The sequence below is a fragment of the Oratosquilla oratoria genome, chromosome 3 (genome assembly GCF_046742065.1).
Source record: "Oratosquilla oratoria isolate Oo_2021 chromosome 3, ASM4674206v1, whole genome shotgun sequence".
In the NCBI taxonomy this organism is placed as follows: Eukaryota; Metazoa; Arthropoda; class Malacostraca; order Stomatopoda; family Squillidae; genus Oratosquilla; species Oratosquilla oratoria.
This window is the reverse complement of record NC_134779.1, coordinates 31,552,367-31,577,503: the sequence shown is the minus strand read 5'-3', so window position 1 is coordinate 31,577,503 and position 25,137 is coordinate 31,552,367. Positions and strand designations below refer to the sequence as shown.

At 42.5% G+C, this 25,137-nt stretch overlaps 2 protein-coding genes across 2 annotated transcripts; both read left to right on the top strand.

The window, feature by feature from the left end:
• The first annotated feature begins 3,868 nt into the window (after positions 1 to 3,868).
• On the top strand, positions 3,869 to 11,648 carry LOC143021230 (meprin A subunit beta-like). The gene is made up of 5 exons (XM_076178602.1): positions 3,869 to 4,088; positions 6,124 to 6,238; positions 7,299 to 7,492; positions 9,614 to 9,747; positions 10,821 to 11,648. Exons 1-5 carry the CDS (start codon positions 3,872 to 3,874, stop codon positions 10,908 to 10,910), a joined length of 750 nt encoding a protein of 249 aa, XP_076034717.1. The 5' UTR covers positions 3,869 to 3,871; the 3' UTR covers positions 10,911 to 11,648.
• An 849-nt stretch (positions 11,649 to 12,497) lies between these two features.
• Positions 12,498 to 19,146, top strand: LOC143017579 (uncharacterized). Its single transcript, XM_076172369.1, has 3 exons — positions 12,498 to 12,529; positions 17,213 to 17,266; positions 18,742 to 19,146. The coding sequence occupies exons 1-3, from the start codon at positions 12,498 to 12,500 to the stop codon at positions 19,136 to 19,138; spliced, it is 483 nt and encodes a 160-aa protein (XP_076028484.1). The 3' UTR covers positions 19,139 to 19,146.
• Positions 19,147 to 25,137: the final 5,991 nt, after the last annotated feature.

The following is a 25,137-nucleotide window of genomic DNA, read 5'->3' as shown; positions in this document are numbered from 1 at the left end:
CTCCATCCAATTCATCTATTCCCATCTTTTTTTCTTCTTCTTCTTCTTCTTTCTTGTCCATAGCCGGCCGACCTCCATTATTGTCCTTTCCTGTCGTTCTCTCCCGGCGAGCCAACTTTTGTTCATATCATTAGATCCCAGCCAGCTCTTGTCCTCCGTTTCATTCTTCCCTTTCGCTTTATCCCAGCCGGCAGACAGGTTTTTTTTTTTTTTTTTTTTCCAGCCGACCCTCTATGTTTTCACCTTCTCTTGTCGGCCTCTTCTTTGCTCCCAGTCGGGTCTGTTGCCGCGTCGACCAGAGGAGCCCGGAAGGACAGGTCGTGAAGGTTCCGTCGTTCCTAGGACATTCGAAAGGGTTGACCTAACCACGGCCATCATGGGACAACCCTTCCCCTCAAACCCCCAAACCAATAAATTCAACACTTTACATAAATTTTCCCGTTTTATCACAAAAGTCGAATAATCCATCATACTCGGACTTCCCGCGTGAGATATCAAGACGCTACCCACTACACCAGTGCTTGTGCACGTACATGTGTGTGTGTGTGTGTGTGTGTGTGTGTGTGTGTGTGTGTGTGTGTGTGTGTGTGTGTGTGTGTGTGTGTGTGTGTGTGTGTGTGTGTGTGTGTGTGTGTGTCTGTGTGTGTGTGTGCGCGTCTGTGTGTGTGTGCGCCTGCGGCTATTGAGTCTTGATTGTAGGTTATAGATCAACAACTCTACTGGTCTGTTATTTCTCTCTCTCTCTCTCTCTCTCTCTGTGTGTGTGTGTGTGTGTGTGTGTGTGTGTGTGTGTGTGTGTGTGTGTGTGTGTGTGTGTGTGTGTGTGTGTGTGTGTGTGTGTGTGTGTGTGTGTGTGTGTGTGTGTGTGTGTGTGTGTGTGTGTGTGTGCCTGTGTGTGTGTGTGCGCCTGCGGCTATAGAGTTTTGATTGTACTTTATAGACCAACAATTCTACTGGTCTGTTTTTCTCTCTCTGTGTGTGTGTGTGTGTGTGTGTGTGTGTGTGTGTGTGTGTGTGTGTGTGTGTGTGTGTGTGTGTGTGTGTGTGTGTGTGTGTGTGTGTGTGTGTGTGTGTGTGTGTGTGTGTGTGTGTGTGTGTGTGTGTTTGTAGTTGAAAAAAAGAGGAAAAGATAAGGAAGCAAGCCGGACATAGAGCTCGAACGCTCTTTCGTTCTCAAGGTCACCGTATCGCCCTCATTCCCACGGGAAACCGACTCCATAATATAAACACATGAAATTCGGCGACTGCATCATCTGCTCCATCATCGTCCATCAAACAGGTAAGGTAGTAGTTTGCTCTATTTACATATACCAAGGCTTTTTTCCCCTTCCAAGGGAGGTAGCCAAAAAGGGAAAGGCATAAAAACACTCCCACCCATTTCATCCATAAAAACACTCCACACCCCTCCCACCCTCCCTCTCATCTGAGCACCTCCTGGATGACGGGTCATCCCTGCACCCTGCCCACCGCCCTGGGTCAGAAGCAGTGTCGCAAGACACAGTACATCCACAGCAAGGCCGCTTCATTTAATCGGCGACCCCCCCCCTCTCCGTCCCCCTTTGCATATAAGGCGAGGACGGGGAGAAATCCCTTCGGGCTGCGTCAAAATTTACTCACACATACTACCCCACCCCCCACCCCCCCCGCCTATTCCTCCTCATGCAGTCACAACATCATCCATATACAACCATTCTCCACTCACCTCTGTCTTCCGTCCTCTCCCTTCCTTCCTCAACAGACATTCCCCTCTTCCCCAAAGCCCCCTTCACCCCATCCATCCACCTCATCCTAGGACGTCCCCTCATGTTCACTCCCTCCACATCTGCCTTCCATACCTCTTTTACTAGTCTTTCTTCACTCATTCTTTCCATGTGTCCAAACCATCCTAATATTCTTTCATCAACCCTATCTCCCAAATCCTTTTTCACCCCTGTTCTCCTCCTCACCTCCTCATTTCTCACTCTATCCAGCCTAGTAACCCCCACCATACTTCTCAGACACCTCATCTCAAACACATTCAAACTCCTTCTCTCTTCTTCTCTTATATTCCACGTTTCTGCCCCATACAGTGCTGTTGGCACAATCACTCCTTCATACAGTCTCCTCTTCGCATCCATACCCAAATGTCTATTCCTCATTACACTCTTTAAACCACCAAGGCATTTACTCGCTTCTCTCAATCTACATTCTACCTCCACCTTCACTCCACCTTTTCCTGCTACACTTGCACCCAAGTATCTAAAACTATCCACTTCCTCCAGTCGCTCTCCCTTAATGTTCACTTCCAGTCTACTGCCACTTTCACCCCTTGTACATCTCATCACCTTACTTTTACCCACATTTATCTTTAGCTTTCTTCTATCACATACTCTCCCAAACTCTGCCACCAGCTTCCTCAATCCCTCCTCCGATCCTGCCACAAGCGCAGTGTCGTCCGCAAACAACAGCTGGCTCACCTCCCACTTTTCTCCATTTTCTTTAACCATCTCCAATCCCTGACCCACTACCCTAGCATTCACCTCTCGCACCACCCCATCCATGTATAAGTTGAACAGCCAGGGCGACATAACGCATCCTTGACGAAGTCCCACCTTTACTTCAAACCACTCACTCTCTCCATTTCTAATCCTGACACATGCTCTACTACTCTCATAAAAACTCTTGACATCTCCCAAAAGCTTTCCTCCTATCCCATAAATCTGCATAACCTCCCACAGTGCCTTTCTGTCTACCCTATCATAAGCCTTTTCCAGATCCATAAAAGCCCAAAAAAACATCCTTCCCCTTTCCTATAGCTTTCTCACATATCTGTCTTACCACAAAGATCTGATCTACACAACCTCTACCTGTCCTAAATCCACACTGTTCCTCACCAATTACTCCTGTTCCTCTCCTAATCCTCTCAATTAAGATCCTCCCATAAGCCTTCCCTACTACACTTAACAGGCTAATCCCTCTGAAACTACTACATTCACACTTGTCCCCTTTTCCCTTGTAAAGAGGAACTATACAGGCACTTCTCCAGTCCTCCGGTACTACCCTCTCTCCAGCAAACATTAAATAACCTCACCAACCAGTCCACCATCACTGAACCTCCCTTTTTCAGACATTCTGCATGGCATCCATCCAGACCAGGTGCCTTACCTGCTTTCATCATCTTTACAACTGCCTTCACCTCATCCTTCCCTATTTCTCCTCCATTCTCCTCACTCATCACTCTCATTTTCTTCGCATTTCCCACTGCAACTATCTTTCCTTCCCTATCCTCCTTCACATTTAGCAACTCCCTAAAATATTCTGCCCATCTTCCCCTTACTGCCATCTCTTCCATTATCATCTCTCCATCTGTACCTTTTACCTTTTCTTCCCTACTTGATTCGCCTCCTCTTCCTCTCTTAATTTCTTTCCAAAACATCTTTTTATTACTTTCAAAATTTTCTGTCATACTCCTATCCCATTTCACATCTGCTCTCCTCTTTGCCTCCTTTACCTTTTGCTTTACTTCTCTTTTCTTTTCTTTGTACGTCTCATACCTCCTATCCACAATAATAATAATAATAATAATAATAATAATAATAATAATAATAATAATAATAATAATAATAATAATAATAATAATAATAATAACAATAATAATAACAACAGCAACAACAACAACAACAATAACAATGATAATAATAACAATAATAATAACAATAATAATAATGAAAAAATAATCTATCTACATACAAAGAGCTTTCCCCTCCCTACAAGGGAGGTACTAAGTCAGATTCACGTACCTATCCCCCCCCCCCCCATTTCACTCCCCTCCTCCACCCTTTCCATCCCTTCCATCTCAACTCCATCCAATACAACTTTTTTTCCAGCCACTATGAGAGTTTTTGTGCTTCCTCTGTCCCTCGTGGCCCTCGTGGCAGGATCTCCCTTGAACAATTGGACCCCGGACTCCTCCGTGAACGCGGACGAAATGGGGGACTACTTCGAGGGGGACATCGTGGGTCCCTTACCGACCTACAAAAACGGATTGATCGACGAAAAATACCGCTGGAAGGACGGCGTTGTCCCTTACGTCATCTCGGAAACCTTCGGTGAGGCAGCAAAGGGGGGCAGTCATATAATCAATTTTCATCCCAACCCCCTCATTCGCAATAAAACACTAATAATAACTCCATCATCATTATTTTTTGCATTCATTTTTTTTTTTCAATTGTATCCTTATTATTAGAATTTGTACTTTGTTCTTTTGTTCTTTTGTTCTTTTCGGGCAAAGCAACCCGCTTGACCCTAACGACTTCCTCCTACCCTTTGTACAGCACATTTATGAATAGCTGAAACCTTGCAATTATATATTTTAATTTCTAATGTAACTTTAACCTATACGATCGTTCAAAATGTAGAATTCAGTGTTTCTCAACGTGGGGGGCGTACGCCCCACAGGTGGGCAATTCGGTTTTTCAGGTGGCAATTCAGTTTTTCAGGTGGGTAATATGATTTTTAAGGAGCGCAATTGAGGGCAATTGAAGAAGTCTGGGTCAATTTTTTTTTTTTATTCAGTGTGTTTTGTTTTTTTATTTTTTATTGATGCCTTGTTCTAGTGGTTTTAAACCAAGGTCTTGTGCTTTTTCAGCTGAAGGGGAGTTTATTTTTCAAGTGACAAAAATTGTATATCACCACATGAGAGCCATCAGGCTTTTAAAGGTGATTAGGTGGGGCATAATGGCCAAAAAAAGTTTGAGAACCACTGTTGTAGATGTTAAAGAATAATTATAATTGTAATGATGTCATGGGATACTAATTGCTTAGTTACATGCAGAGTTGGGCACTTCCGAAAATGCGAGAATATGCTTTCGTTTGTGAAATGAAATTAGTGACAAAGTTAAAAACGCTTGTGGGTTCGTGTTAGGCTGGTTTGAAGGCAAACTCTGATGGAGAGAATATTTGTTTATTTAGAGATTAAAGTTGGGCGCCAAATAATGATACTTCGTTTCAAGTGCGAGAAAAAGGGGGGAGACGGTGAGGGAGATGACGACTGTGTGTAACAAGTCGTGTCCCAACTTGGTCTGCCTGAGGGGGAGGGGAAAGGAGGTGAGAAAGCAAAGAGAGAGAGAGCCAGGTTCACAGTATGATGCTTCGAGGCAATCTGAATCTTTAGCGTTTGTCCGGTCTTTATATACACAGACAGATTATGACCCGTGCTCCTAATTGGCGTGAGGTCAAGGTGTGATACATGGGAAGTCGGACGCAAAAAGTTCTCACTAGGTATTGGAGCGTGCGTTCCTCGACGAATTTATTGTCCATTTTCACCTGCCTCACATGGCTGGCCGAGGTGCAGGTTAGTCATAGTTGGCTGATGTTGGTACTGCACGTGTGTTCCTCAAGGAGGCTTTGTCTGGGTCACGCGGTTGGTCAAAGCTCTGGTTAGTCATCGTTTGGAACCGACAGCGTCCGTCATAGGCTGGTGATCTGCACGTGCGTTTCCTCAAGGAGGTTTTGTCCCACCCGTGTGCTTCAAGGAAGCTTTGGTCGACTCACACAGCCTGGTGGCGCAAGCCTGTCCCCATGGACTTCTTGCAGGTCGGCAAGGTGGTGGGACGGACCGGAGGAGAGATGAGGATGGAGGATAGATGAGGAACGAGGAGTGAGACCTAGAAATGAGGGTAACTTCCTTACAGTTTGTGTTGCAAACTTAGTTATGTTTGCAAAAATGCCACATGGCTGAGTATGCTAGTGTTGACATTGATTGGGTGCGTTATCTTCTGAGAAATTCGAGCAATTCGTATCTATAAAGATGAACATTGACTTTTAAAATTAATTTGGCCCGGTTGAGCTTAGTGAAGAAATTGTGGATGGTAATGACTAAATGACGCTGACCTTAACCCTGCAAAATTGTTGACTTAACTGTGAGCAGTAACAGTCCCACTGACATGATGATATACACTTGTACAAGGATAATTTGGGACTGAGTTCAAGTTGTGTAGTGCTAATTTCATGTAACTTATTACTGTTAATCTCTATGTACAGTGCCGTCTTCTCTAACGTCTAAGTCTGGATATTTACGAAATTATAATGATTATTAGTGACATTACACCTCTTAAAAACCAGTAATTTGCGCCTCTATTGCAGCTCCGGACAAGGAGGAGGTCATCCTTAAGGCTTTCCAGAATTTCTTCGATCTCACCAAAGGCTGCATCAAATTTGTCGAGTGGAGAGGCGAGACGGATTATTTCAAAATCACTAAGTCAGTTCCGCTCGTTGTTGTTATTATTACTATTATTATTATAATTATTATTATTATTACTATTATTATTATTATTATCATCATTATTATTATTATTATTATTATTATTATTATTATTATTATTATTATTATTATTATTATTATTATTATTATTATTATTATTATTATTATTATTATTATTATTATTATTATTATTATTATCATTATTATTATTATTATTATTACTATTATTATTATTATTATTATTATTATTATTATTATTATTATTATTATTATTATTATTATTACTATTATTATTATTATCATTATTATTATTATCATTATCATTGTTATTATTATTGTTATTATTGTTATTATTATTATTATTATTATTATTATTATTATTATTATTATTATTATTATTATTATTATTATTATTATCATTATTATTATTATTATTATTATTATTATTATTGTTATTATTGTTATTTTTTCTTTTCCATTGTTATTTTTAGGGTTACAAGGATCTTAAGAAAAAAAATTGTAGGTGTCAGAACCAGAAATAGATGAATCGATATATGACAGTGAAATGATAAGTTGGTAAGTTGTCAATTCGAAAAAGCTTGATTCTTCCATCTTGAAAGAGCCATTGGGATATCTGATCTATGCTGAAGGGGACAAGAGAATCCCAAAAGTAGAGAGCTTGATGAGGGTGTGGGACGAGGGGATTAAAAAACAAGGCGGTGTATGTGTGTGAGTCTGGAATAAAGGTTTAAAACATGATTAATTCTCTCTCGGTCCAACTATCGGAACTTTCCTGTTATTGCCGCACCACTATTTTTTTTTTTTTTTTTCCTGTTGTCTTTGATTTTGTTTATCTTAGGTTAGGTTAGGATAGGTTAGGTTATTGCCCCACCTAACCTATCCTAACCTATCCTAACCTAAGATAAACAAAATCAAAGACAGCAGAAAAAAAAATAGTGGTGGGGCAATAACAGGAAAGGTCCCAACCATCTCCCGGACAAGTACTGCAAAACGTATTTCAACATCCATCCCATCTATGTCTCCCCCTTGGCGACAGTAACGACTCCGGGTGCCACAGCGCTGTGGGGCGACGTGGCGGGAAACAGACGAGCAACATCGAAAGCCCAGGGTGCCTCCGGAAGGTGGGCATCGTCGAACATGAACTCCTGCACACGCTCGGATTCCACCACGAGCAGTCCAGGCCCGACCGGGACGACTACGTTACCATCATGTGGGAGAACATCTCCGAAGGTGAGGAGGAACCTAATATCTATATCTATATCTATATATCTATCTATCTATATATACACACACACACACATATATATATATATATATATATATATATATATATATATATATATATATATATATATATATGTGTGTGTGTGTGTGTGTGTGTGTGTGTGTGTGTGTGTGTGTGTGTGTGTGTGTGTGTGTGTGTGTGTGTGTGTGTGTGTGTGTGTGTGTGTGTGTGTCTGTGTGTGTGTACTAAGTATGATAAATTAAAGAGGACGAGACAGCATCCCCAAGCATTGCTCCTTTCCTATACTACAACTAGGTAAACAACTCGGATAAACACACACATGCACGCACACATGAACGCAATCGTGCACACACGTACGCATACATACACGCACACACATACGCACACACACATATATATATGTATACATATTATATACATATATATATATATATATATATATATATATATACATATATATATATACATATATACACGAGGGCAAGTCAGTAATTATCCGCACTTTCACCATAACATATCATTAACATTATCACACAGCGTTATGCGCACGTATACTTACAGTTCGTAATGTTGTGGCCACGTGGCCGAAGTCTGAGTCTGATCGCGTCATTTTGTTTTCTGTCTTTACAGTGTAAACAAGGCCGTTCCACTAGCAGTATGCACCAAGAAATATCATAGAGCAGTGACTCGATCTCTCTTGTCGGAAGTTGTGTCGGGGCTGAAATTCATTGGAGGTTTTCAGCACAATACGGGGGACTACAGCGTAGAAGTGTGTCTGGTGTTGGATGGTAGCGTGGCTAATGAAATGTTTGGTTTAGTTTTTCTATATATTTCCAACATTATTTTTTCAAATACTTTGTAGTAATCACATATATGTTCTTACACAACTTTAACCACACCAAAACACCAACATAAATTAGTTCGAAAACCCGAGGTCAACATCCTCTCAAACTCTTTCTCTGTCTCTGTCCCGGTTTCTCTTCCTCTCTCTGGTCTGACCTACGATTAAATAGATTCACTGAGTTACCCATTGCTATATATTCTTCTATTCTTTCTCATTCCTAACTGACTTTGTACATTCTATTTTGTCACCAATGTCTTTATCATAATATGAAGTGTGAAATTTTATTCCCGGTTAGTTTATCTGACCGTTGGTATACTTTAAAACTTAATTCTATTCTAACTTCTTATTTTGACATTCCGAGTTCTGCATCTTCCGTATTTGTTTCTTCTACATGCTGAGTGATTAGCTTAACCTGTCATCGGTTCTGATGTGACTCGTTTCTTAACACATTTGTTATCTCTGGTACCCATGTTTCTGAGTGCGTGGCTAATCTATTTTTCCTACACTAGCATGCAATGCAATACAATAGTGGATCGAGAAGTTTATAAGTGGCCGGACAAGCGAAATGGAGGTTGACGGACGTCCTGCTCCCTCTTCTAGTACCACGCTTGTCCGGACATTTTTTAATTTTTCGACCCACTCCTACACACTTCTACGTGGCAGTGTACTGTCCCCGTATTGTGCTAAAAGCCTCCAATGAATTTCATCCCCTAATAATCCTTCTGGCCAAAGAAATCGGGTCACTTCTCTTTGTTCTTCTTTGGTGCATACTGCTAGTGGAGTAGCCATGATTACACTGTAAAGATCGAGAGTAAAATGGCTCGATCAGGCTCAAACTTCGATCACGTGATCACAACAGTACCAAGTATAAGCATGCTTGCGCAGAACGCAACGTAACAATAATAAAGATATGTTATGGCGAAAGTGTGAGTAATTTTTATTCTCCCTCGCCAGTGTGTTGTATATATATATATATATATATATATATATATATATATATATATATATATATATACATATATATATATACATATATATATATATATACATATATATATATACGTATGTGTGCGTGTATACACATACACACACATCTTCAACAGCGTTTCCAAATGAAGAGGGTCGTCATCTCAACTGCCAATAGTAGTAGGATTTGTCCAGCTCTAATTTGTCAAAGGAAAGGACGGGGCCAGTTTCCTCGTCTTCATGAGATTCAGTTTCTTCTTATTCTTCTTCTGAACGCTCTTTCCTTCCGAAACAGGGCACCGGCACAACTTCAACAAGTACTCCGATACCGTCGTAAGTGGATTCGGCCAGAAGTACGACTATGGTTCCGTTATGCACTACTCCCGCAAGAGCTTCTCATTAAACGGAAACCCCACCATTGTTCCCAAGGCAAGTTCTTCTGTCGTCACTGCTATTGCGACACTGCTTCTGACCCAGGGCAGTGGACAGGATGCAGGGATGACCCGTCATCCAGGAGGTGCCAAGATAAGAGGGAGGGAGGAGGGTGGAGTGGAATATATAGGAAATGGAATGGGTGGGAGTGGTTTCTATGCCTTTTTCTTTTTGGCTACCCACCGTGTAGGGGGAAAAAGCCTTTGGTATATGTATGTATGTACTGTTGTTGGCGTTGCCTTGTCCCAAGGTCCTGTATTTGGCAGTGACGTAGCGTCGGTAGGGTCACTGGGAAAAGACGCCATCCCCCTTATACATTACTTTTGAAGTACAGTACATGTGTTCAGATGTTTGGATTTCAATACTGGGCTAGTGGAGAGGAACACTAGTACGTTTTGAGTCTCAGTACTTGCCTTACCCTTAGTGTTTGCAACCCATACTACGACATTGGAATTGGGCCGATTTACTTTGTGTAAAATCACTGCAGCAAAACGGTACGATCAATTGGCATAGAAACAATTGTGAGTCTCGGGGACTTCTGATTGGGAATTTTCACTGTTGTCTCGAGTCGACTCCAGGTTTGTGCATAGAAGGAACAGAAACAGATCAATTGAACTACGTCGTGTTATGGGCTGTTGATAAATTTACTTACTAGTTAATTTCAATTTGTTTGTTGATTTTATCTACATACATTCATTTACTTATTTGTTCCTTTATCTACAGTCAGCGCGGTTCGAAATTAGAATTTCTAAATTATACCGCGTTTCAAAGGACCAGTATCAAAATAATCACGTGGGAGGAATTTACTAATCTACAACTTTCATTCAACCATCCACGCTTTTGCCTTAAGGAAGAAATACAATTAGTTTGACATTGTTGTCCGTGGATAGTGTTTCAATATGATTCAGTGCTTCAGTATAATTTAGTAATTCTCATTTCGAACTGCGCTGACTGTATTTATTCATCTGCATATTTATTGTCTATTTATTTGTTTACATGTCTTTGTCATTTATTTATTTATTCATGTATTTATTTATTTGTTTATTTATTTATTCTTTGCTTATTTGCAGGACCCTGACGCTGTAATTGGTCAGCGCAGCCATATAAGTGAAATCGACATAAAAAAGCTCATGGTGATGTACAACTGCCCAGAAGCTTAATATGAAAATTACACAAGAAAGTTAGATATAGTATGCAGACATTTTACTTGCATAAGAACCTAATGATTTTCTGTGATGTTATGTTTTACTGTTATACAGTTTTCTACCTGCTCTGTAGATGCAACCCCTGTGGTGAAAATGGGTTAGGAACTAGGTAAACGTTAAGTCTCTATCCAGGATTTTCTCTCAAAAACCATGTTCAACCTCTCAATTTATTCACACTTTGAACATACAAAAATGAATGAATGGATAAATAGATAAATAAATTAAACACACAATAGATAAAGATAAATGAATGAATAGATAAGTACAGGAATAAGAAATTAAGAAGTAGGTATATGCCATCCCCATCCCTACTACTTTCATCACTGGAACAGCCATATTCCATTCCTCGACGACACCCATATCTAGCAGATGGCACCTTGATCTCTGCATTCTTGATAGATAATAATATATTTGAATAATGCAAATGCATATTTGAATAATGCAAATAAAGAAAATGTCCTAGGATTTAATTTATTGAAAAATATACTTTGAAACTATAGGCGAACTTTGGAATTCGGCTGTGCCATTCGATGTGTAGAGGGTAATCGATCCCTCAACGAGGGACTATAGTGTATATACGTCCCCTGAATGTCTCAGCTTGTACCTCCTTTTATATTTGTTATAATAAAGTTATGCGTTATAGTAACCTTATTATGTATCACTCGAGATCCCAAATAAATACTTCTGTCCCTATATATAGTTTATACAATTTTATGTGATTCACCACTATTGTCTTTGATCACATGCTGATCTTGTGGTTGGTAGCAATTACCCTCCTGGATGAGAGCTGAGCTCAATATATGGCCCGATCTATAAGTAATGCTCTGACCTTACACACACACACACACACACACACACACGCAAGCTCCTTGCCCACCAAAGATGGAGTGCTGCCTCGCAGGATAGAGATACTGAAATATTCAGCCCTGTGTGAGACTCGAAATTGGATCGCTGAATCAGCGGTCGAGCGCAGTACCATCATACCATCGAGCCTTGATGAAGGGGGTTTATATTTGAATCCCTCTTCCTTCAGGAGTGTCCGGTTGAGCGTAGGAGGTGGTTAGTCATGGACCATCCAGAGCAAACCATCCACTCTCACGAGATCGTTATCATTATCTCTTCTTCTCCTTCTAATCCCTAGATTGGTAGAGGTGTGCCAATTGGATACACACTCTTCGCATTTATTTTCGCGGGCTTTTGTGTCCTATAATAATGCCTATGTGGTAACTTTTATTGTTTGAGTTATCAGTACTGATTATATTTTTTCTTTTAATGATGTTTTTACCCCCATCTGCATATATAATACAGCCCCGCTAAGGTGGTGTGTATCCAATTGGCACACCTTTCCCGTTTACGTTACGATTGTTGACATCGGATAGGGAAAGTGAAATAATTATATTTCTGCACATGGTAGTTTAGAAACAAAAATTGTGTATTATTTAGGTATAAAAAACACTATGATTGTATACACGACTCTATGATAGAGAAGGAATTGTCATTATATATTTTTTTCAATTTCATTTTAGGTTGTCGTAACTAAAAATGAAACGTACTATATACTACACCAAAGATGAGTTAGCACAGCTTGTAAACTCTGATGAGTTTCAACGTGGTTGTGATGATACGGTGGAGACAATAAATGAAAGTAATCTAACCATCGTGACTGTGGATGAGGGTTCTAGGAGAGAGTGCCAAGGTGGCACAGTGCTCGCATCACCACCTATCTATAGTTTTGGCGTCGCCAGAGACATTTATTGAATGCTCAGAAGGTCCTCATGGGGATCTGAGTGCTGTCATTACATCCTGCCTTCCCCTCCCCCTCTCACACTCCACATCCGGTTACCTCCTCTCCCTCAGTGCATAGGCCTACGCACAGTGCCCGCCTCCCCCTCTCACACTCCACTTCCGTCTCTATGTAAGTGCAATTTCATACAAAGAATATATTTTTCACATAGAAACACAATTTCATAAAAGAAAAATAATTACATGCATCATTTTTACACATTATACATAAAAATGCATTTCCAAAATCACCCATTTTCATTTAGTCAGGACAAAGTTGTTGTTGTTTTTTTTTTTTGTACAATTGAGGTTTTATAGGTTTGGTGTGAAATGAATTGACATATGTAGGTCATTTTCATAATGTTTTTTTTTTTACCAAGTTCCTCTTATATTAGGCTCAGGAACACATAATCATACTTTGATTTTCTGTCAAAGTTTTTTTCAATTGTTCATAGTTGTCATTTTTGATATTGGAATTACGTTAATTTTGTATTAGCAGGACTCTACGAACCCTATATTTATATTACTATACCTTTAAATGGACAAAAAACACATGTATATATTTTATTTTTATTTTTTATTCTGTGTATCCATTTGGATACATGCCCACCGAAATCGCCATCTTGCGCGACGTCTACCAATCTAGGGATCTTCTTCTTTCTAATAGTCTTCCTCTTAATCTTCTTCTTCCTCCTCCTCCTCTTCTTCTCCTCCCTCTTTATTTTTCTTTTTCCTTTTATTTTAGGAGAAGAGAAGTCTGTGGGATGATTAGACGATAGTTGTGCTTAAATTGCTAGTAAGCGTGTTTGGGGATACGTAGTTGAATTTTATTTCGCGGCTCAGGAAACATCTAGCAGGAGGCCGGAGGATCAGGACTCACTACTAAATCAACCAACGAAAGCGGGGAAAAGGGTCAGAGACATAGTCGTAGAGACCGACAGAAAGACGGGGAAAAAATAGTGAGAGGAAAACTGAAATGAGTAGATAAATTCTAAGAGAAAGATGGAAATTAAGTGAAGTTTAGTAGAAGAAATACTATGTGCGTATACTGCTTGTGGATGTGTCGTTGTTGCTGCGAAGTGTGTGTAGATTTACTACAAAGAGTCGGCTTCACTCTCCGCGTGCAACAGTGAATATTATGTTGGGCAATATTCATATGGTTAGACACAATTTCTCGTGTATACCACTCGGGGGAGAGGCGCAGACGACAAGCAGTCTGTACAGTGAGGTATGGGTGTTTGTATCGGGTGGCTAATGAAACAAAATTGAAATATATATATATACAGTATATGTATATATATATATATATATATATATATATATATATATATATATATATGTGTGTGTGTGTGTGTGTGTGTGTGTGTGTGTGTGTGTGTGTGTGTGTGTGTGTGTGTGTGTGTGTGTGTGTGTGTGTGTGTGTGTGTGTGTGTATGTGTGTATTTACCTAGTTGTATTTACCTAGTTGTATTTTACGGGAAGGGGAGCTATGCTCGTGGTGTCCCGTCTTCATATTTCATTTTATCTAAACTATTTTTAAATTCATGTATTGTTTTTGCACACACCATTTTCTCATCTAACTTGTTCCAACTGTCTATTACTCTGTGAGGAAAGCTTTTCTTTTTCAGATCTCTTCTATAGCTGTCTTTTTTTATTTTCTTTCCGTGCCCTCTTGTATTTCTATCATCCCATTTTATCAGATTCTCTCTATCAGTAATTTCTATGCCTTTCATGATTCTGTAAATAGCTATCAAATCTCATCTCTCTCTTCTTTGCTCTAGTGTCTGTAGTTCAAGTTTTGCTAGTCTCTCTTCATATGATATTTTTGAGAGTGTTGGTGCCAATTTTGTAATTGCGCTTTGTATTCTTTCAAGTTTTTTTTATACATTTTTTTGTACTTGGTGACCATATCGTTGCTGCATATTCCAGTCTTGGTCTTACCAGGGTGATTAGAATTTTCTTCACCATTTCTTCATCCAGGTATGTAAATGCAACTTTGATTGTTCTTATTAAATTATAAGTTTCTCCAAAAATCTTATTTATATGTTTCTCAGGTGACATATTATTCATAACAATGACTCCCAGGTCCTTCTCATTTTCTACTTTTTTTATTCCTTCTTCTCCCAATTTATATGATCCTGTTATTCTGTTTTTGCTTTTTCCAAATTCCATTATACTACACTTTTTTGTATTGAACTCCATCTCCCACTTCCTACTCCATTCCTGTACTTTATTTAGATCACTGTAGTGATTCACAATCTTCTTCCGTGTTCACTTTTTTCAATAGTTTTGCATCATCTGCAAAGAAGCTCATATAGCTTTCAATTCCTTCATCCATATCATTAGTATATATAGCAAACATTATTGGGGCCAGAACTGTTCCTTGTGGAACACCGCTTATTACTTCATCCCATTTTGAGTGTTTGTCTCTTATCACTACTCTCATTTTTCTTTCTTGCAAAAAGTCTTCCATCCAATTAAGCAGTTTGCCCTGTATTCCTCCTTCAGTTTCTAATTTCTTAAGCAACTTCTTATGTGGTACTTTGTCAAAAGCTTTTTTTAGGTCTAGAAATGCACAATCAGCCCATCCATCTCTTTCTTGTATTATATCTATTAGCCTTGAATAGAAACATATTAAATTGGTGACGCATGATCGTCCTTGTCTGAATCCAAATTGCCTTGGATTTAGCACGTTGTTGTTGTTTTTTCTAAATATTTTACCCATCTACTTTTGACAATTCTTTCACAAATTTTTGCTATTGTACTTGTTAGAGAGACTGGTCTATAGTTGGTAGGGTCTTCTTAATTTCCTTCTTTATATATAGGTACTATATTTGCTTTTTTCCAATCTTCTGGAACTTTTCCTTCTTTCAAGGAACTGTTCATTATGCTATGTATTTTGTCTGCCAGTTCATTCCTGCATTCTTTCAAAATCCAGTTTGCTATTTCATCTGGTCCATGCGATTTTCTAACATCAAGATTACTCAAGTGTTTCAATATTTCATTCTTTGTTACTTCTATTTCTTTCATAGGGGGGACTTTCTCTTTCCATTCGTTCTCTTCAGGTTGTATGTTCTCCCTTGTAAACACTGATTTAAAATGTTTGTTCATAATTTCCGCCATTTCAATTTCCTCTGTGTATTCAACTCCTCCTTGTCTTAATTTCTCCAAATCTTGTTTGTTTTTCAGTTTGTTGTTTACAAATCTGTAAAATAGTTTTGGTTGATCTTTACACTTTTCTATGACATCTTTTTCCTATTTTCTCTTTTCCTCTCTGCACGTTTGTACATATTCATTTCTATAACAAGTATATATATTTCCATTTTTCAGGCCTTTTGTATTTTTCAATTTGGTCCAAGCTTTGTCTCTTTTGTCTTTTAACTCCCTACAACTTTTGTTGTACCAGCATTTTACATATTCTTTTTCTTGTTTTTGTCTTGGGACATACTTTTCCACACCTTTTTTTTTTTTTTTTTTTTTTTTTTTTTTTTTTTTTTTTTTTGTCAAAATATTCCATTTCTCTTCCACTGTTGTTTCTTCTTTGTATATTCCTTCCCAGTTTTCTTTTTGAAAGAATTCTCCTATTTTATCAAAGTTTGTTTTTTCATACATCATTCTTCCTTTTCTATATTGTTCATTTCTTTTCATGTATTTTTCCTCATTTAGTTCCAGTTCAATCAATATGTGGCCACTTTTACTTATTGGTGTTTTATATTCAATCTTTTCCACTATTCTAGGTTCAGATGTAATTATTAGGTCTAGTCTCGATGGTTCTTCTTCATTTCTATACCTAGTGTTCTCCTGTATCCACTGTGTCATTGTATGGTCAGTAATCATCTCAAGTAGAGCGTTTCCCCATGAGCCGTCTCCACCCTTTACTGTCATCTCTTCCCAGCAGATTTCTTTGCAATTAAAGTCGCCCATCATAACTATTCTTCCTCCATCTTCCATTATCTTATTTAATGTTATCTTTGTGTCCTCTAACATACTTTTATGTTCACTCTCTTCCCACGAGGCTGTTTTCGGAGGCACATAATTTATCACAAACTTTCTGCTCTTCTTATCTCTGTCTTTCACTTCGATCATAATCATCTCTACTGTATTCTTTCCATATGTGACACACCTCACGTTTATATCCTTCTTAGTCAGGAACATAACTCCACCCCCTTGCTTTGTCTCTCTGTTTCTAATCCAATAATTATATGTATCATGTCCTACACTGTTGGGTGGTAGTGAACCTTTTAATTATCGGCTGAGAAGAAACCTGCACAGCGAAGCTATAGCGGTAATCCCCTACCACACTCCTGGCCAAATGGCCACTTCCGGAAGGGAGTGTGTGGTTGGACATTCCGCATAAATCATCGGAAATTTAAAATTCCCGGCTCTGTGCAGGTGGCGCAAGCGTCTACAACCCCACCTCCCCCTCCCTATCCCCTCCCTTCTTACTCGGCTGCACGGATTGAGCCGTCACTTAGCATCGCGGAACCAGACGAGTCGGTCACTCCACAACCCACCTTCTTTTCATGCCGGTAAGTCTGGTTCCTGCTCGTGCTCTTGTGTTCTCGTAGGGAGCTCTACCTGTTCTCCTGCAGTTTTTCCCCTTCGGTGTTGTGTCCAGACACCTTTGGGACACCCCTTCTATGATTATCATTATTCTATTTTCAGACCAAACGCTTGTGTGTGGAATCCGGCTGCACAGCCAGGATCTCGTCAGACGGCCACCACGACCTCTGCTCCCGCCATGCCCCTTGTTTCTCACAAGGTGGCTTTAACCCCCTAGCCTGCGTTGTGTGCAAAGCGCGGGTTGAGGAGATTCGTGCTGCTCCTCCCAAAACCCGTTCCAAGCTAGCCGCCCTCGAACTCCTTCGGGAGGCATGGCGCAGAGCTCGGAAATTGAAATCCGCTGACAACCCCCCCCCCCCAGGTGTGGGCGGATCCGGTGTTAGGCGTGGAATTGGGCCTCGTTTGCCCTCGCCATCCGTCTCCCTATGTCTCCGAGACTTCCGTTGGTGGACAACCTGGGCCTCTCGGAGTACAAGGGGACGAGTCTGATGTTGCGGAGTATGGTGTCCCCGAGCGTCCTCAGGCCTCTCGGCAGCCCCATACATCCGACCAACAAGGGTCCTTAAAACCCTTACGGCTTGCTTTGTCAAGCACCCACACGAACTCGTCTTCCTCCCTAGTTCACTCACGTGAACCCGGCAGGAAATCTCGCTCGAAAAAGAGGTCTGCCTCACCGAGGTCCAGGACGCTCAGCTTGTCCCCACTCTCCACAGCCTCTCCCCCCAACTCACCCTCCCTTCCTCGCTCTCCTTTTCCTCGCCGTAAATCCCACAAGGGCAGGGAGCCGGAGGACGAAACGAGGGGAGAGGGAAACTCTGGCTGCCCAAGTGGCTGCCCTCCTTCCGTCCCTGATAGGCCCCGTCCTTGAATCGGCCCTATCACATTATCCGGCCTTTCAGGCCGCGCAAAGCATAACGCACCCCTCTCCAGAGCAACCTCCTATTGAACCTACGGCTCTAGCCCCCCCTCCCACTCTCCCTCCGGGTCCTTCCCTCCGCCCCTCCGTGCCGGCGACAGGTATAGGACTAGAAGGCCCCTCTCAGGAGGAACCCCCCAATCAGACGTCCGTCGGGTTGGACGGGGTGGAGGACCACTACAGTTCTTCTTTACCTTATCCTCCTACCATGACGGACTCTTTTGAGTTCCGCCCCTTCTCATGGTGTGACCTTCCCCGGTCCTGGGAGTACTCGTTTGGAGAAGATCACAAGCTAGTGGCCTGGTCTCCCGACTACTCGCTACCGGAGAGCTGGAGGTGGAGAGATGACGTTATCCTAAAGTGGGCCGACGACGCGGAGGGGGCTAAGGTTCTATGTAAGATTCGACCCCTCTCCGCCCCGGCCTTCACGCCCTCCAGGATTTCCACCTCTAACACTATGGACGCATTAGGTGCTCTCCTGGAGAACCCTCATTTAAACCCTGATGGGCATATGTTTGTCGACAGGTCGGGGGACTCACCGGCGGTAGCACTCTCCCCAAACGCCTGGTTCCCGCAGGAGAAAGGGGAGAAGGCCTTAGACATCCCTGCTCTCTTCGAGCGGGCCCAAGACCAACCCAAGACGGTTCCTCCTCGACGGCATATCCCTTCATCATTCCCCGTCGTCCTGCCACCACCCTTCGCGCCGGAGGGCCTGCGCGATTGCTTATGGCACTCGGGCAGGGACCCCGCCCTCCCCCATCAACTTAGTGAACCGGAGGCTAAGTTGCTGACGACGGAGGCCTCGACCAGACAAGACCTTGCCTCTACCATCTCGACCGTCACGGCAATCGCGATGATGAGGAACTGGCTGACGACGCTCGCCACGAGCTTTGAGGACTTCCCGCGGGAAGAATTGAGGTGAGTGGGATATTTCAATCTATACAGAGGGTCCAGACCTGTCCTGGCGAGAGACGCTCAGGTAGCGTCTTCACCCAGGACGGAGCCTCTTGACTAGCGCCCGAGGACGAGGTCGTTCGGAAACGACCTCGGCCTCGCATATGTTATACGTTCTATAATTGAGCGATGTGACTTTATTACACCCTCCGGGGATCGGGATCCTTCTCGCCCTACTAATTTGATTCGCGTGTTTTTTGTATGCAGAGACACCCTGGCGGCACTCTCTACCGTGGCAGAGGGTACAGCCAACATGGCGTCATCAGCCCTACCCCCAGCAGCGAGGGCCTTCACCGCGGCTCGTCTGGCAGCTCGTCAGTCTGCAGCGCGGTCGGCCCCGGAGATAGCTCGCCGGGGCGTGGTGAGAGCAGCTCCCCTTTCCCGTGGTCTGTTCGACCAGGAAGCGACAGACCGCGTCTTCGCTACGGTCCCGACCGTCATCCAGATCCAACAACCCTCCCAACCGAGACCTCGGCCCTTACCTGCTTACAGCGACGATCTCGGCTCACTACGCAGCCCTCGCTGATCCACTCTGCTTCAGCATGAACATCACCTCCTCCCAACCCCAGAGGACCACCAACCAACGAAAACATCAGCAGCAACAACAGCAAAAGTTCAAGCACTTCTGAAGGTCCCCAAGTGGGGTGTCTCCTGGGCTGGCACCACGCGTGGCCTGCGTACGGATGGGCCTCCAGGGTCATCCGCCAGGGACTCACCTGGCCTTGGGTCTCTCTCCCGGTGGGTCTCCTTACCTATATCCTCTGAGGGAACTGTGGTGATACTCTTACATAGTATGGATAGTAACTTGTCCCAGCCCTTCAGGCTTGGGGGGGGGGGGTATACACATTACTACCGATAGGCTGATTCCTTATTCTTTCCTCCCACAGCCACTACGCCACACTCCCGCGTCATCCAAGGTGTCCTCTTCAGTGCTGCCCCACGTGAGAGACATGAAGGAAAAAGGAATAGTGGAACCAGCGACAGGTCGGGTCTTTCTGTCCCGTCTTTTTACCGTACCAAAGAAAGACCCAGGGAAAACGAGACTGGTTATGGACCTGAGCGCACTGAACAAATTTTTGAAACCCCTGCGATTCAAGATGGTGTCGGTGGCTCAGGTTAGGTCAGTGCTCCGGGAGGGAGACTGGTTAGCGTCCCTGGACCTTCAGGACGCATATTGGCATGTCCCCATCCACCCCCGATTTCGCCGGTTCCTGGCGTTCCAGGTCGGGAGGGAGACGTATCAATTTACCAGACTCCCTTTCGGACTCTCGCTTGCCCCGAGGGTCTTCACAAAGCTAGCAAGAGTGGTAGGCGCACGCTTGGCGGAGGCAGGCGTCTCCACACTCGTGTACCTGGACGACTGGTTGATACATTCGCCCACCGAGGAGGGTGCATCAACCAATGTCTCGGTGGCTCTAAGAATCTTGACGAAGATGGGCTTCAAAGTAAACTGGGACAAATCTACCCTACTGGCCAGCTCAGAATACCATCCTTCCTGGAGGAAGGAAACCCACACCCGCTGTGCCCGGCCCGTGCGTTTAAAGACTACGTGGAACGCACGGAAGGGGTGTCCGAGGATCATCTCTTCTACAATTCGAAATCTCGGAACCCCCTAACCCCGAGGTCCCTGGCGCGTCTACTTTGCCGCGTTATAGAGAAGGCCGACCCGGGCCATGCCCCCCCACGCCCACAACATCAGAGGCCTCGCGGCATCGCTGGCGTTTCTCCGCACCCACTCTGTGGAACGGGTGCAGGACCTCGGGGGCTGGGCATCAGCAACTTCCTTCAGGACACGGTATCTCTACCACTCGATCACCCCTGTCCCATGTGTCGCCATGGGAACGGCTCCACCCCTCTCTTCGTAAAAGGGGGGCAAAGGGCGACCGAGGGGTTGGGGAAGGCCCAGGAACCGCTGAGCAAGATACAATATTCTACATAGAATTTATGCACTATGTAAATTGTACAATATTATTTTTATAAAAAATAAATAAATAAATGAATATATATATATATATAGATATTGATATTGATATTGATATCGATATAAGTACTTGATGCTTTTTGTCTCCCCTCTACTGAATAAGATGAATAGTCTCCCATACGAGACACGCGTAATAACGGCTTGAGCCCTGTCCTCGACTACAATTTGGGCTTCACCTCCTCCCACCTATCCTCGTCTCATGCATAGCTTCGCTGTGCAGGTTTCTTCTCAGCCGATAATACTTCTTTGTCGCGGCTAGTGCCGCTTAAATTGTTTTTATCGGCTTAAGAAACCTGCACAGATTTAGGGTCCCTCCCTCCTCCCACAGGCGAAGCCTTCATTTCTCATTGAAGTGACGGCTCAATCCGTGCAGCCGAGTAAGAAGGGAGGGGATAGGGAGGGGGAGGTGGGGTTGTAGACGCTTGCGCCACCTGCACAGAGCCGGGAATTTTAAATTTCCGATGATTTATGCGGAATGTCCAACCACACACTCCCTTCCGGAAGTGGCCATTTGGCCAGGAGTGTGGTAGGGGATTACCGCTATAGCTTCGCTGTGCAGGTTTCTTAAGCCGATAAAAACAATTTAAGCGGCACTAGCCGCGACAAAGAAGTATTTTGTTTCTACAATTCCCATTATGTCTGGTTCTTTTTCCTTCAGATAATCATTCAATCCTGTTATTAATCCATCTATATTTGTGTAAAGGCCTGTCTACACGAGCGGGCCTGATCGGCGGGTTTGCCCGTTAACGGGCAAATTCTCGCGGGCCTGCCCGTGAATGTTGTCCACACGACCGAAGTGATGAACAGCTGGGCCTGCCCGACGATGTTGCCAGTAGCGGGTGGAGTGCTGTACGAGAACCATGGTGCCTAGCATTGTCAAGAAAAATATTTTGTACTCTATGATAATAGCTGTGTGTCTCAAGAAGAAAAAGAAGAAAAGGATATGGTTCACGATATTATCTTGCGTCTGGCAGGGTAGAAACTCCAGCTACCGGGCACCAGCTCAGTGATTTCGCTCGGCGGCCTTTCGGGCAATTTGATCGTTTGCCCGTCAAATATGCCCGTTAACGGGCAAGCCCGCCGATCAGGCCCGCTCGTGTAGACAGGCCTTTAGATACTCTTAGTTTTCTGCCACTTCCATTGTGTTCTCTGTTTCCCTTTTGTGTTTCTCTAGTGTGTCGAATTTCCTTACTTTCATATTCACTACTCTCCAATAGAATCTCTCTTTTTCTGACTCTGTTCTGATCTCGTTTTTTTCCTTAGCTTCAAGTCTTTTCTTTTTTCCTCCTCTCTTTCCTCTTTATTCATTTCCCTTTTTATCCATACCTTTTTATATTGTTCACTTGTTGCTAGTTCCCTGTTTTGGATAAGATATTCTCTGCCGTCGTTTGTGACCTGAATTTAATCTTAATTGGTCTGGTCTTATCTGTACTAAACTTTCCTAGCCTAAACTTCTCTTCGATTTGTTTAATTATTTCTGGTTCATCTTCCTGAACTAATTCTAGTAAACTGCTTACTTTTTCATTTTCCTCTTTGATTCTTGTGGTTCTATCTGGGTTATGTTTCTCTTCCATTCCTAATATAATTATACATTTCTTTTTATCTGCTGTCTCTTACTATATTCTCCTTCTGTCTCATCACTTTAATAACTGAGTCTTCAGTTTGTTCTTACATTTGTTGTTTGATTATGTCAGTAAATGCAACTTGACTGTTTTCTTGGATTTTTTTTCCAACCCTCTTTGTTGTCTTTACTATTCCTCTTTAATTCTTCATTCTCCTCTTTTACTTCTCTTAGCTGTCTTTTTAGTTCTTCTATTTCCTTAGTTAAGTTTTCGTTTACCTTCTCTAGTGCTTCCAATCTTTCAACCCTTTCCGCCATTTTTGACATTCTACCGAACCTACTCTCCCAATGTTTGGTCATTTGTTCAAGTTTTTCTTCGAGTCTTGCCAGTTGGGGGAGGTTGGTATCCGCCCCCCCCCCTCATTGAATCCATGGAAATTATTATCCTCACCTTCTATTGTGCTACTCATATCTATGTTTCTAATCTTTACATTTTTGTTAGACCTTTCGTCATCACTAAATTGGTCCGGCCCTCTTTTGTTTACATGGCGTCTGTCTGCCTGGACCAAGTCCTCTCCTTCCTCATTTCCCTGTTATCCCTCCCCTTCTCCTTTTTCCTCACTTTCCCACTACACCACGAGCAATCCCCCCCCCTGTAAATACAATAGGTACTTCCTTTGCGTTGAGATCCACGAGAATTTCACTTTTTCTTCAGGACGTCAATCTCCACCGTCCATCCTACGGACGTGTGTGTGTGTGTGTGTGTGTGTGTGTGTGTATTGACCTAGTTGTATTTACCTAGTTGTATTTCACGGGAAGGAGAGCTACGCTCGTGGGGTCCCGTCTCCATATCTCATTTTATCTAAACTATTTTTAAATTCATGTATTGTTCTTGCACACACTATTTTTTCATCCAACTTGTTCCAACTGTCTATTACTCTGTGAGGAAAGCTGTTCTTTTTCAGATCTCTTCTATAGCTGTCCTTCTTGATTTTCCTTCCGTGTCCTCTTGTGTTTCCATCATCCCATTTTATCAGATGCTCTCTATCAATAACTTCTATGCCTTTCATGATTCTGTAAATAGCTATCAAATCTCCTCTCTCTCTTCTTTGCTCTAATGTCTGTAGTTCAAGTTTTGCTAGTCTCTCTTCATATGATAGTAAATGTGTGTGTGTGTGTGTGTGTGTGTGTGTGTGTGTGTGTGTGTGTGTGTGTGTGTGTGTGTGTGTGTGTGTGTGTGTGTGTGTGTTTGATTTAGCACTACAGAAACAAGCGTGCATACGCTCTCGAAGCGTAATGGAAACTGACTCTGACGCCAAGCCACGCCACGAAGCTCAGACTTGGCGGGAAAACATACACGCTATACAGTATGAACACTTGGTTCTCACAATACTGCATTAAATATACAATAATAAATAAACAATATTACAAGTACGTATGCACAACACACAAGGAATATTCTATGCCACCATTGCATGTTATGTGCCGAATTAGGTGTTTTGGTTGGCTAATAAAAACAATTCTTATAGGATAATTACAATATATTCTCTTGTGCCACTGACAACGTATGAGTGTGTGCACAACAAATGCTGGCTTTTTACTGACGCCAAGCTCCAGTTTGCGCGGGAAAGACGTACATCGCATTTGCGATATCTAGTAATATTACAATTATACATAGTGTACACATAATTACAATAAATAATAAAACAACAACACAACACATGACAATTTTATAAAGAGGGGGAAACATATAATTCCCCAAATAAGCAACACACCAGTACAATGTATGATATGTTATACTACACACCATGCCAACACATAGGTGTTCGTGTCTGGTGTGGAGTCTTCCTAGATGTCTGGAGTTGAGATTATACCGACGGCGTCGGTTATTACTGAGGGTATGACGACGAGTCCAGTACACGTCACTCACTGCCTGAGCCTGCATATATTTCACACTACCAGTTTCTCTGTGAGTATCACCCGAGGTAGACATAAGCTGGTTTGTATGTGTATTGCACTGTGCAGTATAGTTAGTATTTACTCACTGTTACATTATTCCTATACTAAATAAGCTCTTCTAGTTCTACCTAGAATGCCATGAAAAATTCACTATCATCGACAATTTATTTTCCAATGATGGACTGGATTGGAAAAGCTTCAAAAGAAGACTTGGCAAGTGACTGAGCACAATACCAGACAAACCGCCATTTTCTCATTTCAGTTTACCTCCCACTAAAGATTTTCCGTTTATCCACCTTTCTCTACTACTACGCTTCCTACCATTTTCTCAACTTTTGGTGATTCTAATCCCGGCCGTCGGCGCCGCCGTCCGAGTTCCCAGCCCATTCCTCCTGAGCCACGACCACCAACCGCCCCTAATCGCTCGCTCATGCAATCGCCCGTTGGCAAAAGCCCTCTTTCATAC

What these genes read in the sequence shown, in the direction of transcription:
- LOC143017579 (XM_076172369.1), top strand. Translation starts at nt 12,498, where the DNA reads ATGAAACGTACTATATACTACACCAAAGATGA. An exon ending in ATATACTACACCAAAGATGA is followed by an intron (nt 12,530 to 17,212) that starts GTTAGCACAGCT and finishes GCCGTCACTTAG; the next exon opens with CATCGCGGAACCAGACGAGT. An exon ending in CCCACCTTCTTTTCATGCCG is followed by an intron (nt 17,267 to 18,741) that starts GTAAGTCTGGTT and finishes GTTTGTCGACAG; the next exon opens with GTCGGGGGACTCACCGGCGG.
- LOC143021230 (XM_076178602.1), top strand. Translation starts at nt 3,872, where the DNA reads ATGAGAGTTTTTGTGCTTCCTCTGTCCCTCGTGGCCCTCGTGGCAGGA. An exon ending in CGTCATCTCGGAAACCTTCG is followed by an intron (nt 4,089 to 6,123) that starts GTGAGGCAGCAA and finishes CCTCTATTGCAG; the next exon opens with CTCCGGACAAGGAGGAGGTC. An exon ending in ACCCCACCATTGTTCCCAAG is followed by an intron (nt 9,748 to 10,820) that starts GCAAGTTCTTCT and finishes GCTTATTTGCAG; the next exon opens with GACCCTGACGCTGTAATTGG.